This window comes from Megalobrama amblycephala, linkage group LG20, assembly GCF_018812025.1.
Source record: "Megalobrama amblycephala isolate DHTTF-2021 linkage group LG20, ASM1881202v1, whole genome shotgun sequence".
Taxonomy (NCBI): Eukaryota; Metazoa; Chordata; class Actinopteri; order Cypriniformes; family Xenocyprididae; genus Megalobrama; species Megalobrama amblycephala.
Window position 1 is genome coordinate 2,792,202 of NC_063063.1, and position 13,786 is coordinate 2,805,987.

General features: G+C 37.0%; 1 protein-coding gene across 2 annotated transcripts; it reads right to left on the bottom strand.

Annotated features, from left to right (window-relative positions):
- Positions 1 to 502: 502 nt before the first annotated feature.
- cntd1 (cyclin N-terminal domain containing 1) lies at positions 503 to 6,351 on the bottom strand. Of its 2 annotated transcripts, none has more exons than XM_048171673.1 (7): positions 5,896 to 6,351; positions 4,037 to 4,112; positions 3,781 to 3,985; positions 3,548 to 3,710; positions 3,315 to 3,459; positions 883 to 979; positions 503 to 769 (listed from the first exon to the last, which is right to left on the bottom strand). In XM_048171673.1, the coding sequence occupies exons 1-7, from the start codon at positions 6,068 to 6,070 to the stop codon at positions 668 to 670; spliced, it is 963 nt and encodes a 320-aa protein (XP_048027630.1). In that variant the 5' UTR covers positions 6,071 to 6,351; the 3' UTR covers positions 503 to 667. The 2 variants fall into 2 exon arrangements, with proteins under 2 accessions (XP_048027630.1, XP_048027631.1); XM_048171674.1 differs by having other exon boundaries at positions 3,781 to 3,961; positions 5,896 to 6,348.
- Positions 6,352 to 13,786: the final 7,435 nt, after the last annotated feature.

Consider the following 13,786-nt stretch of genomic DNA (forward strand, 5'->3'; position numbering starts at 1 on the left):
GACCTCATGATTCTCATTTGCTCTGACATGCACTGTGAGCTGTAAGGTCTTATAGACAGGTGTGTGGCTTTCCTAATCAAGTCCAATCAGTATAATCAAACACAGCTGGACTCAAATGAAGGTGTAGAACCATCTCAAGCATGATCAGAAGAAATGGACAGCACCTGAGTTAAATATATGAGTGTCACAGCAAAGGGTCTGAATACTTAGGACCATGTGATATTTCAGTTTTTCTTTTTTAATAAATCTGCAAAAATGTCAACAATTCTGTGATTTTCTGTCAATGTGGGGTGCTGTGTGTACATTAATGAGGAAAAAAATGAACTTAAATGATTTTAGCAAATGGCTGCAATAAAACAAAGAGTGAAAAATTTAAGGGAGTCTGAATACTTTCCGTACCCACTGTATGTCTGCTCATGCGAGTCTCCTCACACATTTATTGATTTCACATTCATTTCTTTTAGAAATCGTTGCATAATAAAATGTGAATGGCAAGTTCTTCTTTCATTTTAATGTTTTTAATATTTTATCTTTACATTGTTCATTCACAACACAAACATTTTTAAAGAAATCAAAATAGAAAGTAATTTTGTTCCTGCTGTGTACACAGCATCACCAGTCTTCATCTGTACTCGAGCTCTAATCTGCTCCTCACACTTCATATTTCTCACATGGATTTGGTCTCGGTGATGTGCATCAGGGTGACATACGCAAAGTCCACGATACTCTGGCTTGAAATCCCTGTTATCCCTGTGAGCTCCTCCACTACCTGCAGTGCACATGAACCAAACACACTAGAATCCTTTGAGATTGTCAAGTAATATATATTAAATACACTTCACACTTCTGAATCATGACGCAGATTCAGTAGCTGTTCTGTACCTTCTCCCATGTTGAGATATGATGAATGAAGGCGGCCACAGCAATGACTCCAACTCCCAGAAGCATTAAGTCCTGCGTCACCGACACAAACTTGGCTCTGTCACAAACACAAGATATACTTCACATTCCCCAGGCTATGGCAGGTTCCACCACAAAGCGGTGTGATGTTTACCTCAGAATGAATGATGAACTTGTTGAAGGTGAAGTGTGTAATTTAGGCACCACCAAACAGCAAATATATTAACTATATTTACATTTCATGAAATACGAGAGCAAAACACACCACCATGAGTTACTTATGCCGTTGGTTGAACCAAATATTGGACAGCTGAGAAATATTTTGAAAGCACCAGTGTCAATGAGTTTGAGAGTAGTTTTAGAGTTGACAAAACCATACAAATCCAACCCAGTTTAGATCACGTTCAGCTGGTTCACACTCAGGGTTTGATACAGTGTTTATGATTAACTAAGCGCGTGCTCCTGAAAGTGTGACATGAAATCACACGAAACACGAAGAGCGTCAGTTTGACTCACTTTTCGTGAGAGAGCCGGCATAATTCACCTCTCTGCTGAAGAATAAGAGATTGTTGTGAATAATACCATGAATTTAATTTAACACATCTACAAGGCAAGAAAAAACACAGCTGCTTGTATTTTTCACTCTGTGGCAAGTTGTTTTCTAAAGTTAGTAGCTACAATTTTGACATCAATACCATGGGGAAAAACTGCCATATTCACAGTTTTCATGTGACGTCACACCCTTAAAGGAACGCCCACCTGGAGGGCAAAACAATGCTTTCCTCCATTGCCCGCCAGTCATTTTTACCAGGTTTGTAGTAAGACCTAATGTAGTAAGACAGTGATATTAAAAGACCAAATTCAGTATACACCTTATTGATTATGAATACTTTGTACAGGCAAACAAATGAACACATAATATTAATGCAACACAAGGTTTCTCGTTGAGCATTTTTCACATCGAAAACCATAATAAAGAAAATGTGTTGCGTTCATATTCTGGGCTCATGTGCTCGTCTGTATATAGTATGCATAATCAAAAAGGCTTAAACTGAATTTGATCTTTTAATATCACTGTTTTAGTACATTAAGGCACTTTAAGGGTCGCCTGCTTGATCAGCCCTTTAATTCTAACGGTCTTTCTGCGTAGTTAATCTGTGTTTAAAATCAAGTGGCGCAACACAACTCAATTTAAAATAAAACCCAGATCAACAAATCCTTGTTTAGTGTTAAACTTTGCTTAATTTAATCCTTAGTGGTGCAACCCACCTCAGTTTTTAATGATTGAAATCACTGCAGGTGCTGCATATGGATCACAAGTGCCCAAAACTTGCATCTTGTTCACATACTTTTGTTTTTAAGATGGAAAATTGACAGGCTTGTGCTGCAGTTACTACATGGCTGTTTTGCCCTCCAGGGCTCCACGACAGTCTCATGACTGAAAACTATAAATAGATATTTTTAATATGACCTCATAATTTGGCAGCAGGTATATTAGGCTGCTGTCACTTTAAGGCCTGATGCATGGATCCATTATACTGTTACACATGCGTTTTCTTTCTCAACTGTTTATGTTCACTTAAAACATAACTGACTGTGTTTATGTGAATACTCACCAAGATCGGCATTTTGACATTATTTTGTGTGTATTTGACTGTTTAAGCGCAATAAGCAGCAAAGAATAAATCAATTTAGTTCTGAGAGGTGGCTTTATGTGCGCGCACTTTGTCTGTGAGCACAAAATCTGCAGGAATGAGTAAAATTATGCACAATACGCGCAATCCCACGCCGAAATTCAAGCCCTGTAACACCAAAAATATTCATCCGAAGCAAATGAAACGAGGCGGGTTGTGTGTCGACTCACTGTCGGAGAGATGAGAGAGTTAGAAAGAGCAGCTGGTATCATGTATCTATTCTGTGGAAAATGAGTATTGGAAGCGTTTCAGATATTTCAGTATTGATATGTATCGAAAAATGTATATTTCTGACAACACTACATTGCACTTAGTTTATTTTTCAGACCCCTTTTTTAAAAGTCTACAACTGAAAATGTATATTATATATGGCTTTAATGCGTCAGATAAGTGTCACTTTAGTCAAAGGTGATTGGTCCAGTTTCGGTTTGCGATTTATAACCCAGAATAAAACCTGCTTATGACCAGGTGAGCCCTATAGAGTAAGTTACCATGGTAATGAACACTGTGAAAAAACTGCTCAAACTTATACTGAAACCGGCTTGATGAAATAGACCGTTGGAATGGCATATTTATAGTTTTCTCTACACCTTGAACTGTCTGGGAGCCAGGAGGGGAAAGTATTTGAACAAGAATACTTTACCTTTAAGAACATCCTTTAAGAATAGAGAGAGTCAATGGGGGAAAAATACAGCAGAAAATACAGGGGATAGCCTGTACCTTTGCTCTTCAGAAGGATTGGGGCATCCGGTGGCAGATATGAGCAATGAGTTGTAGATTGTCTCCCTCTGCAGGTAAATAAACTGCAGTACATGCACACACAGGTGATGCAGCTCTACCACAGGGACTGTCGGATCATTATGGCCTGTGTGATAGCACAAAACACAGTGTTTTAGACTGTTTGAGTTAAATTTATAGCTGCTACATGAGAAAAACACTGGAAAAAATCTTACCCAGCACTTCCAAAAGAGTCTCCACGTATGTTACAGGATTTGGGACATTCAAATTAAAGTTGAGAGTTTTTAAAATGAGAATCTCAGAGTCCACGAGTTGCTCTTTGGAGGAAGAGTAACTGACTGCCTGCAGAAATCTCATCGCGATATCATTGTTAACCACCTAGACGAAACAAATAGAGCAAATCACAGCATAACACATGGAATATTTGTAATTTATGAGCTAAACATACATTCGAGTACAGGTCCAGTTTGCTGGCTATCTGAATGCTTGAGAAGATGAAGAGAAAGAGCTTCTTCTTGAGTATTTGGAAGATGAGATCCTCGTAGTTCTCTGGGTCTTCAGATGAAGCACCTTGCATTGGCTGACCTTTCTGGCTGCGGATTAGATCTTCAATATATTTGGTCGTAAACCTAGAGCAAGACAAAGTGAAGGTGCTTTAAACAGATTTACGATGAAAAATGTTAATTCGAGATTCTTTAAATTACCTCTCCAGTATTTCGATGGCCTGATATCCAACCACAGGGTTCAGTCCCAGCTCATCACAAAGAAGAAATACACACTCTATGGACAGATGGGAGTGAATAAAAAAATATCAATGTAATAGTACTATGTTTTGGACATGATGTTATTGTAATACTATAGAAACATGGCTGTTAATATATTTACTTGTATGTAAACTCTGTAAACTCAAGCGTATTTGTTAGATTTTGGAACGATTTATATATATCAGGGGCGTTTCTTCCGAGGAGGCAAGGGAGGCAGTGCCTCCTCAAAAAAAATAGGATGACAAATTAATCCATATTACATATAAAACAACACAAATATTACTAATTATGACATTAAAAAGAGCGCAAGTCAATCAAAGTATTTCTTAAGGAACACTGCCCAACAGCGACACCCGCAGGTAAAGTTTCAGCAGGAGTCATGCCTCCCTTTGCTCTCATAGGAAACCAAAGAAAACCATCAGACCCCTGGCGTAAGGTGAGTTTTGTGGGGGGTAATTGAGAATGAATGGGGGAAAGTCACGTGAGAGGAGGCAATGTCTCCATCGCGCTATGATTGGATGTAATTGGTTATGATTGGATATGATTGGTTTGTGCGATAAATCCCCTCTTGTTGACGTTCGCGTTCCGTGTGTCAGTTTGACTGAACAAATGATGGCGTCAATGGGAAGACTAATTGAAAAGCAAGTAAACAGATCACCCAGTTAGATATCGCCACTTTATGTCACGTCAAAATCAAACTTGAAATGGACTGAAAACATGATGACTGCGGGTTTTTAGTGCAATCAGCTTGGTGAAATTAAAAATACATCTTCGTGTCTGTGACAGACGGTGTTTACGGAGCATGACTGATGATCCAAAATAATCAAAAAGAAAAACATCAATACACAAATAAAATATATTGTTTAAATTGTTACAGCCTTTAGTTATTATTTTGGAATGAATGTAGAAATGCTTAAAACACTAACTTGATGAGACTGACTTGGTTTTGATAAATAGAACATTACATTGTTAATGTAAAATTACAAAATAGTATTGTATTTGGTTTCTTTTTTCTTTTTTGATGTAAAGTAAAGTTGAAACTTGTAAAGTTCATTTAACAAGGAAGACGTGTCAACATTAAGAGTAATGCACATGAATTTACATTTGATTCATAAAAAAATAAAAAATGTGCCTCCTCATTTCAGAACACCACTGCACGCCATATATATATATATATATATATATATATATATATATATATATATATATATATAAAGTAATTACATGCAAATTTAGTTCTGTTAAAAACAAGGGAATAAAATAATTTTAATTAATTTAATATTGAGCAATTTTAGACAGTCATTATAAAGCAGAATAACACTGTTATTACATTTTGTAAATGTGTCGTAATTATTGCATTAAATACTTTTAATTCATATCTTAATATAACTGTGCCCAACAGTACTTAAAAAGCTGCTCATATATATATATATATATATATATATATATATATATATATATATATATATATATAACCCAATAAGCAAACTTTGAAGGAGTTTCCAAGCGACATCAAAATAAAAGTCCAACTTCCGGCAAAAAACTGACATCGTAGGCCTACACTTATCGGACGATGCCGATTATTAAAAGATATAGGCCGATATATCGGTAGACTACTAAATCACATTAAGAACGTTGTTTATAAATATATGAATCATTAACTTACATATTACAGTGTACATCACATTACCACGGTATTGTCATCTGATAGCCTACTATCTTTACCATGGTACCGCCACAGTGCTGTTACTGTTTAGTTAGTGTCTGAATCTAGTGAGCTAGTTTGAGGCAACACTCACCCACTATTCTCCTCTCTTTGAGACATCCACAGAGATCTGACACATTCTCCAAGTTGGATTTGTTTCTCTTGTTGAGGTTGGACAGAATGTCAGTTAAAATGTCTAAAGACACCAATCCAAACCTCAGCTTTCTCTGTTCCCTGGTGGGCAATGAAACCATAGTACTGGTCGCCATTTCTTAGTAAAGATGAATTTTCCACACACAAAACACAATAATAACCGCTAAAAAAAATCGTTTTCCTCCAGGGGGCGCCCTTTAACTCAGAAAGCCAATTACCATTCGAATGTCATTCATGTACCAAAATATTATTATTTAAACCTATAATTCAATACTTTATAACAGACACACGAATATAAATATTAGAGAGGAATTTCACTAAAAAAGAAAAACAATTAAATTCCTTAATCAATTAGCATAACGACTGTGTGATTTGTCCATTCTGAGTAGCGTTGAGAAAAGTATCATGATCCACGTGACAACGCCATCAAGTAGCCTGGACAATGTTTTCTTCTGAATATATTTATTCCAGGGCTGTGGTTATATAAAGGTCCGGATACAATATACATGAATAAAAAAATAATTATAACAACACTACATTGACTAAAGTAATTAATACGTATTTATATATCTAGACCATAGACTGTAAAAAAAGACTAGACCTGCTGCCTCTTCATGGACATGTGGTTCACAAAAAAGGGGGCAAGATGAATGAAACATTATTTAAATAAATGAAATTATTTAAATGAAGTTATAGTAAAATACAATGAATAAATAATAAAAATGATAAAAAAAAAAAGATATATAATTTTGCCAAAATAGGCCTATGTAAACTGAACTGGCATCAAATTGTCACACAGCATTATACAGTCAAGCCTGGCTGTCGAGAAGACAAATAAACATTTCAAAATCCTTTATTTCAAACATCTAAACTTGTAGACACTATTGTAACTGGGTTTAATGAATAAGAATATGACATAAAACTTGACACATGCATTTAACAATGTTAGAAAAATATCCAAATACTTGAGGCTGCTGTAAATAAGAGGGCAATAATTTTAGTTGTAAAGAATAGTTTTAAATTGTTAGGTCGATTCAAGTCTCCATTTCAGAATCAGAAATATCCAACCCCGGATGCCAGATCCTGTCAAAAGATATCTGTTTTTATATGGTAGACCTAAAGCCTGTCAGCAGCAAGTCTTGTCTGGTACCAAAAACTGAGAGTTTGACTGAGAGAGACAAGAGCAGAAAACAGGAAGTGAAGTGATAGAAAAAATGAGCAGAGTTGGATGATTTAATCTTAGTTGCATATGTTTCAATGTTCAGACTTCATCTGACCAGAACCAATCCAACAAGTGTTATTATACCAAAGCAAAAGCAACTGAAAATTACTTCACAACATCATCTTTTGCCATCTTTTGAAATGAAGACATTCTCTTATCTCTTCATCAAGACCTCTCACACTCATAACCTACGTGACCTTTCGGCCAGTGTTGGGGAAAGTTACTTTTAAAAAAGTAATCCATTATAATATTTCATTACTCCCTTAAAAAAGTAACTAATTGTGTTGCTTAGTTACTTTTTATGGAAAGTAATGCGTTACATTACTTTTGCTTTACTTTTTCTCATCTGGGCTGGGCTGTTTATTTGTTTTTATAACAACAACAACAAAAATGCTATTTTTGGCAAATGTAAAGGCCCTTTCACATCAAAAGTGAAATGAATAAACCTCAGACTGAAGGAAATGCAAATTCATGCCTGCACAGTAGAGGGCGCAGCTCAAACAAACAAGCCTTTCAGCTGTGATAGCATTCTGGACAGCAGAAGAATAGGACGCAGGAGTGCTGAGCGTAAATGAGTACACCCCCTTTGAAAAGTAACATTTTAAACAATATCTCAATTAACACAGAAACAATTTCCAAAATGTTTTATATAACATCTGTTACATAACTTATAACATGAAAGTAAGGTTAATAATATAACTTAGATTACACATTTTTCAGTTTTACTCAAATTAGGGTGATGCAAAAATGAGTACACCCCACAACAAAAACTACTACATCTACTTTGTATGGCCTCCTTGATTTTTAATGACAGCACCAAGTCTTCTAGGCATGGAATGAACAAGTTGGCAACATTTTGCAGCATCTATCTTTTTCCATTCTTCAAGAATGAGCTCTTTTAGAGACTGGATGCTGGATGGAGAGTGATGCTCAACTTGTCTCTTCAGAATTCCCCATAGGTGTTCGATTGGGTTCAGATCAGGAGCCACTGAATCACTTTCACCCTGTTCTTCTTCAGAAATCCAACAGTGGCCTTAGATGTGTCATTTTCATGTTGGAAAAGTGCATGATGACTAAAGGCATGGAGTGATGGTAGCATCTTCTCTTTCAGTATAGAGCAGTACATCTGTGAATTCATGATGCCATCAATGAAATGCAGCTCTTCGACACCAGCAGCACTCCATGCAGCCCCACATAAGGACACTGACACCACCATGTTTCACTGTAGGCACCATGCATTTTTCTTTGTATTCCTCACCTTTGCGACACCATACAGTTTTGAAGCCATCAGTTCCCAAAACATTTATCTTGGTCTCATCACTCCAGAGTATAGAGTCCCAGTAGTCTTCATCTTTGTCAGCATGGGCCCTGGCAAACTCTAGGTGGGCTTTTTTGTGCCTGGGCTTTAGGAGAAGCTTCTTTCGTGGACGGCACCCATGCATGCCATTCCTCTGCAGTGTACGCCGTATTGTGTCACGGGAAATAGTCACCCCAGTTTGGCTTTCTACTTCTTTAGATAACTGCAATGAACGTGTATGCCGATTTTCTTCAACCCTTCTCATCAGAAGACGCTCCTGTCGAGGTGTTAACTTCCATGGACGACCTGGACCTCTCTGTGAGATGGTTGCAGTTCCATCTTTTTTTTTTACATTTTTGTATCACTTTTGCTGCAGTATTCTGACTGATAAGTAAAGCTTTGCTGATCTTCACCTTTCTGGTGTAAAGAAATTATTTTCTTTCTCTTCCATGTGGTGCCATTGCTGACAGTAAGAAATGGGGTTTTAACACCCTTTTATAGTCAACTGTCTGCTGGACACCTGTGTAATGAATAATTAGACTCACCTGTGATTGAATTCTTGTTAAATTAGACATTTGTAGTCTAAAATTTAGCTTTGCTCCAAAGACTTTCAGTCGGGTGTACTCATTTTTGCATCACTCTAATTTGAGTAAAACTGAAAATTTTGTTCTCTAAAGCCGAGTTCAGACTGCACGATTTTCAAAGTAGTCGGGTCACTGTTCTTTTCACACTGCATGACTATCTTGGCCAGCATTCAGTCGCTGCTGTGTTCAAATTGCACGATGGATCGGCGACAGAGGGTTTCAAACTGCATGACTTTACAATAGGAAGAATCGCCGACAACTCTGTCTGGCACGCAAACTACGTTTCACAACCAAACACACGCGAGACGTGACAAGGAAACAACGCGATATCACGCGTCAAGACCGGAGTTCTCACGTGAGACTGGTCCTGCGTTTCAATCAGCTCCCTAGCTCCCTAGGTCGTGAATCAGTATATAATGAAAGTGAATGCGGCTGATACCCTGATCAGTGCCCTGACTGCTGAACTAGGGGAGCTGATTGAGACACACGGTGGGATTATTATTAAAAATAGTAGTCCGCAAGAAGCTTGAAATATGAATTGCCCGTGCGCTGATTTGCAGCGAAAACAACATAAATAAAAGAAGAATATGGAGGAGGATATGGTTGGGGAGACTGTGGATTGTGTGTTTGCAACGAGAGTTGGAACTAAATACATAACTTTTCAATGTGCTGCTGTTGCGGATGGTCAAGCAAATGTTTGTCTTTGTTTTTGTTTTGTATAATTGTAATGTTTATTGAAACGAAGCCATGCTTGCTGATATTGTGGTCTATAACTCCTCCCCGAACTCCCCGCTGCTCTGTATCTTGCTCTCTCATTGGCTGTCGGTCATCGCCGATGTAGTTTTCAGTCAGAACACTTTTCACACAGCAGGATTTTGAATCGCCGACAGGTCAGATTTTAGCATGCAAATATCTCACTGGCTCGGCGACTCGTCGGCGATTTTCAGATCGCGTCTTTGCTCATTAACTGCGTGATTGTCACTCGCGTGAACGAGCACCGATTTGCCTGTGATTTCGGGCATTTGTCGGCGATTTCTCAAAACCTTCGGCGAGCCAAAATCGGGGCTAAAATTCAGTCTGAACTCGGCTTTAGTTATATTATTAACATTAATTTCATGTTATAAGTTAAACAGATGTTATATAAAACTTAGTCTTGTCAACATTTTGGAAATTGTTTTTGTGTTCATTGAGATATTGTTTAAAATGTTACTTTTCAAAGATGGTGTACTCATTTACGCTGTAAATGAGTAAATGTAGATTTCTCTCAACATGAGGACAGGAGAGCTGTCAGTCATTAAACTGGGAAACAAAGTAACTTGCGTTACTTATTTGAAAAAGTAATTTAGATATTTTGTTGTAAATTTAAAAGTAATGCATTACTTTACTAGTTATTTGAAATAATGTAATCTGATTACGTAACTCGTGTTACTTGTATAATGGACTACTTGCACTGAGCCTCGTGACGCACATCCGGTTTGAAATATTACGGCTCAGTTGTTTCCGGTTATATATATTTTCAATGCGCCGCTATCACATAGATAACTAAACCCCTCTTAAAACGAGAGTCCTCGGGATGATTTTAAATTCCAGACATATTCAGAGACAAGAGAAGAGATTCTGATGATTACCGTGTACAGACTTTTCCAAACTCAACGGAACTTTAAGTTTTAATCCAACATAAACTGTGATTCTTTCACCACGGGGTGTCAGCGCTCTAATAGTGATTGCGACGCTGCAGTGTGAGACGTGATAAATAAGATCAGAATGAACAGAATATTTTAGTCTCTATTCTGTGCCATTTTTTCTGACAACTATTTATGTAATTCACACATTTATGCCAAAAATCCTAATATTCAAGGTAGTTGCGCTGTGATTGCGTTATTCTTTAAGATTAATTAATAACACCGTTAAAGCAGTTATCACATTCATTAACTATTTCAAACACTGGAATAAAAGAGCAGTTTTAACTTTTTTTTGTTTGTCTTGCCATCGTGATAATGCGTTGTCACCCATCGTTACTACACTTACCATAGTAAAACAATGCACTTCCTGTGTTTATCAGTCAAATTCATTTAAATGTAAATTTAACAGGTATGAAATATGATGACTAAGAGAAAAACACTGCTAATGAGAAGACGAGCACTTGACGGCGGAAGGTTAGTGGGGAAATATATTTATTTATTATTCAGAATGCGCATTTGGAAGGGAAATATATTAATAAACATTTCAGCAGGTTGAAGATAATTAATGTTAATGCAGAGAATATGATTAATTGTTTAAAAAACATTTCGCAGCCCTAAAATGTAGTAATAATCTGCGTTTTCACAAGAAGCTCTCTGTATATAAGTGCGCTGAACGCTGACCGGAAACGCTCGAGCCGTAATAAGTAGAACGCGGAAGTAGCTGTGCAAGTAGTCCATTCATTACCCCAACACTGCTTTTTCACGACCATTTTAATGCTTAGCCTACCACGGCCATTTCCTTCTGGCTTCACCATCTTTAAAATCTTCTGTATATGACTAATTTATGACTCACTGCCTCTAGTGAACTCTAAGCAAATCATGTGTCATGCCTATTTATCAAATAATTGCAACAGCTTCATGTTGAATTCCTTATACAAATGTTTTATATGTCTAATATACTAATTTTACCTCTAAGAAACGCTTCAACTGGTGGGTATATATTTGTCCTTATATTTTTTTGGGGTAGGTGTCCTTAACTACTATGTACTTACATCAAAAAATAAGTACAATTTACTTATTCTGTTCATATTGTATTGGAAAACACTTTTGCTGCTCTTTAAGTGGGATATGAGTAATGTTAGGGACAGGTTTGGTGGTATGGATACGCTTAAGGGTGTAAGGGAAGGGTCAACAGTGTAATTTTAGATGTAATTACAGAAATTAATTACAGTTTTAATTACATGCAGGTGTTTTTAAAATATAAGTACAATGTAAAAACATGTATGTACACAATAAGTGCATTATATCAAATGCAAATTAATTTAAATGTTAGTACATAGTTAAAGACATAATAAAGTGGGACCATTTGTTATTGATTTGCTTACTTTTGTGTCTTTTTTATTCAATCAAACGTTGAAATTGCGTCCCAATTCGCGCACATGCACTATTCTATGACGTTTTCAAGTATAAATAGTGCAAGTAGTGCGTTCACACTGAAAATTCCAAAAATAAAAAGTACACTTTAAATACCCGGATGATGCACTAAATTAACGGAAAAAATGAAGTGTGGAATGTTGGACACTTTATGCACTCAACTGTCGCAGCTTTAATTACGTAGTGGAGGGAAAGAGGCTGTCAGACTCCGATGTTAAATGACAAAATAACCCTATAAAATTCACGCACTACATGGATGAGTACATAGTGCATAAGTGCATAGTGTATAGTGCGTCATTTGGGACGCAACTTTAGTTTAGCAAAATCATCTGCTGAAGTATATCTGCAGATATAGATATTCACATGCGTCTAACTACGGTTGCAGACGCTCAGTCAACAAGCTCTCGAATGTTCACGGACCGGCTTTGACCGTTCCAACATGGCGGACGGCTTACGCATAGCGGCCCGTAGAAACAACTGCTAATGAGGCATCTATGTATACAATCTATGCTTGGCTCAGTACCACTGTACCAACCTTTTATGAACTCTTGGAACTGTACACAGCTGCTTTATTGCACTTTGCCCATTTGGCGCGGGCTTTCCGTTGACATTTCTCATATAAACATCCTTTATTCTTATAATTACCCCAAATCGCATGAAAAACAAATAAAAACATTACTGTAATCGTCTATTTATTAGCTTAATGTTTCATCTGTACAAACGTTTCTATCTACGAAGACTGATGAGCTGCCGGATGGATTTTCGTCATAGAAGGGTGGGAGTTATGATGACACGTAATATGATTGACAGATAAGTAGCGAATCATCTGTCTGGGAGTAGTATTATTCGTAATACATACATGATATCATGTATTTCTAACAGAAATTAAAAATTACTGTCACTGTTTACCGTCTTTCATAAACATTGGTCAAATATCTAAGCTTAGAGTCCTAAATTAATCTGATTAAATAACACTGTCATAGTAATATATCCCGCAGTGAACAAAAACAAACCGTGTCGCTAGAGATCTTTTAAAGTTAATTATCTAGCTACATGCACTTCAGAGTCTTCTTACATGGTTTATGATGATGAAGTGTTGCTCATGTTACAGTATTCAGTTAGAGCAAAACAAAACCAGCTGACGTGATGCGTACGTCTTACAGTCATGAAGAATCTTATTGGTTAAAGAAAACGTCTGTCTCGCATGGTTTGAGCATACTCCTCGAAAACTGTGTCTGATTGGCTCACACTTGCACCCGGAGGACGAACAATGGGCGTGGCTTTTGAAAGGCCGCTGGCACGAGGAGTTGTTTTGGTCGAAATGTCCCATGCCATGGGTCATAACGAGCATCTTGTTCATAATTAACCACACTTAAAAACACACACGCTTATAATATCCTCCTTAATCCAAGCATCCAGTATACTGGACAAATTTGTTTTGGATTTTCTGACTTTTCAGTGTTTCTACACAACTCAGAGCATGTTGTTTAGTCAGTAGGTGAGAATAACCCATTTTTTTAGTGATCCCATATTTTTACCTGACGTATTTATCTTTGTACAGTTGTTACAGAATGTTGCTATCATAAAGGGAGGGATATTCACAAAGACTATAG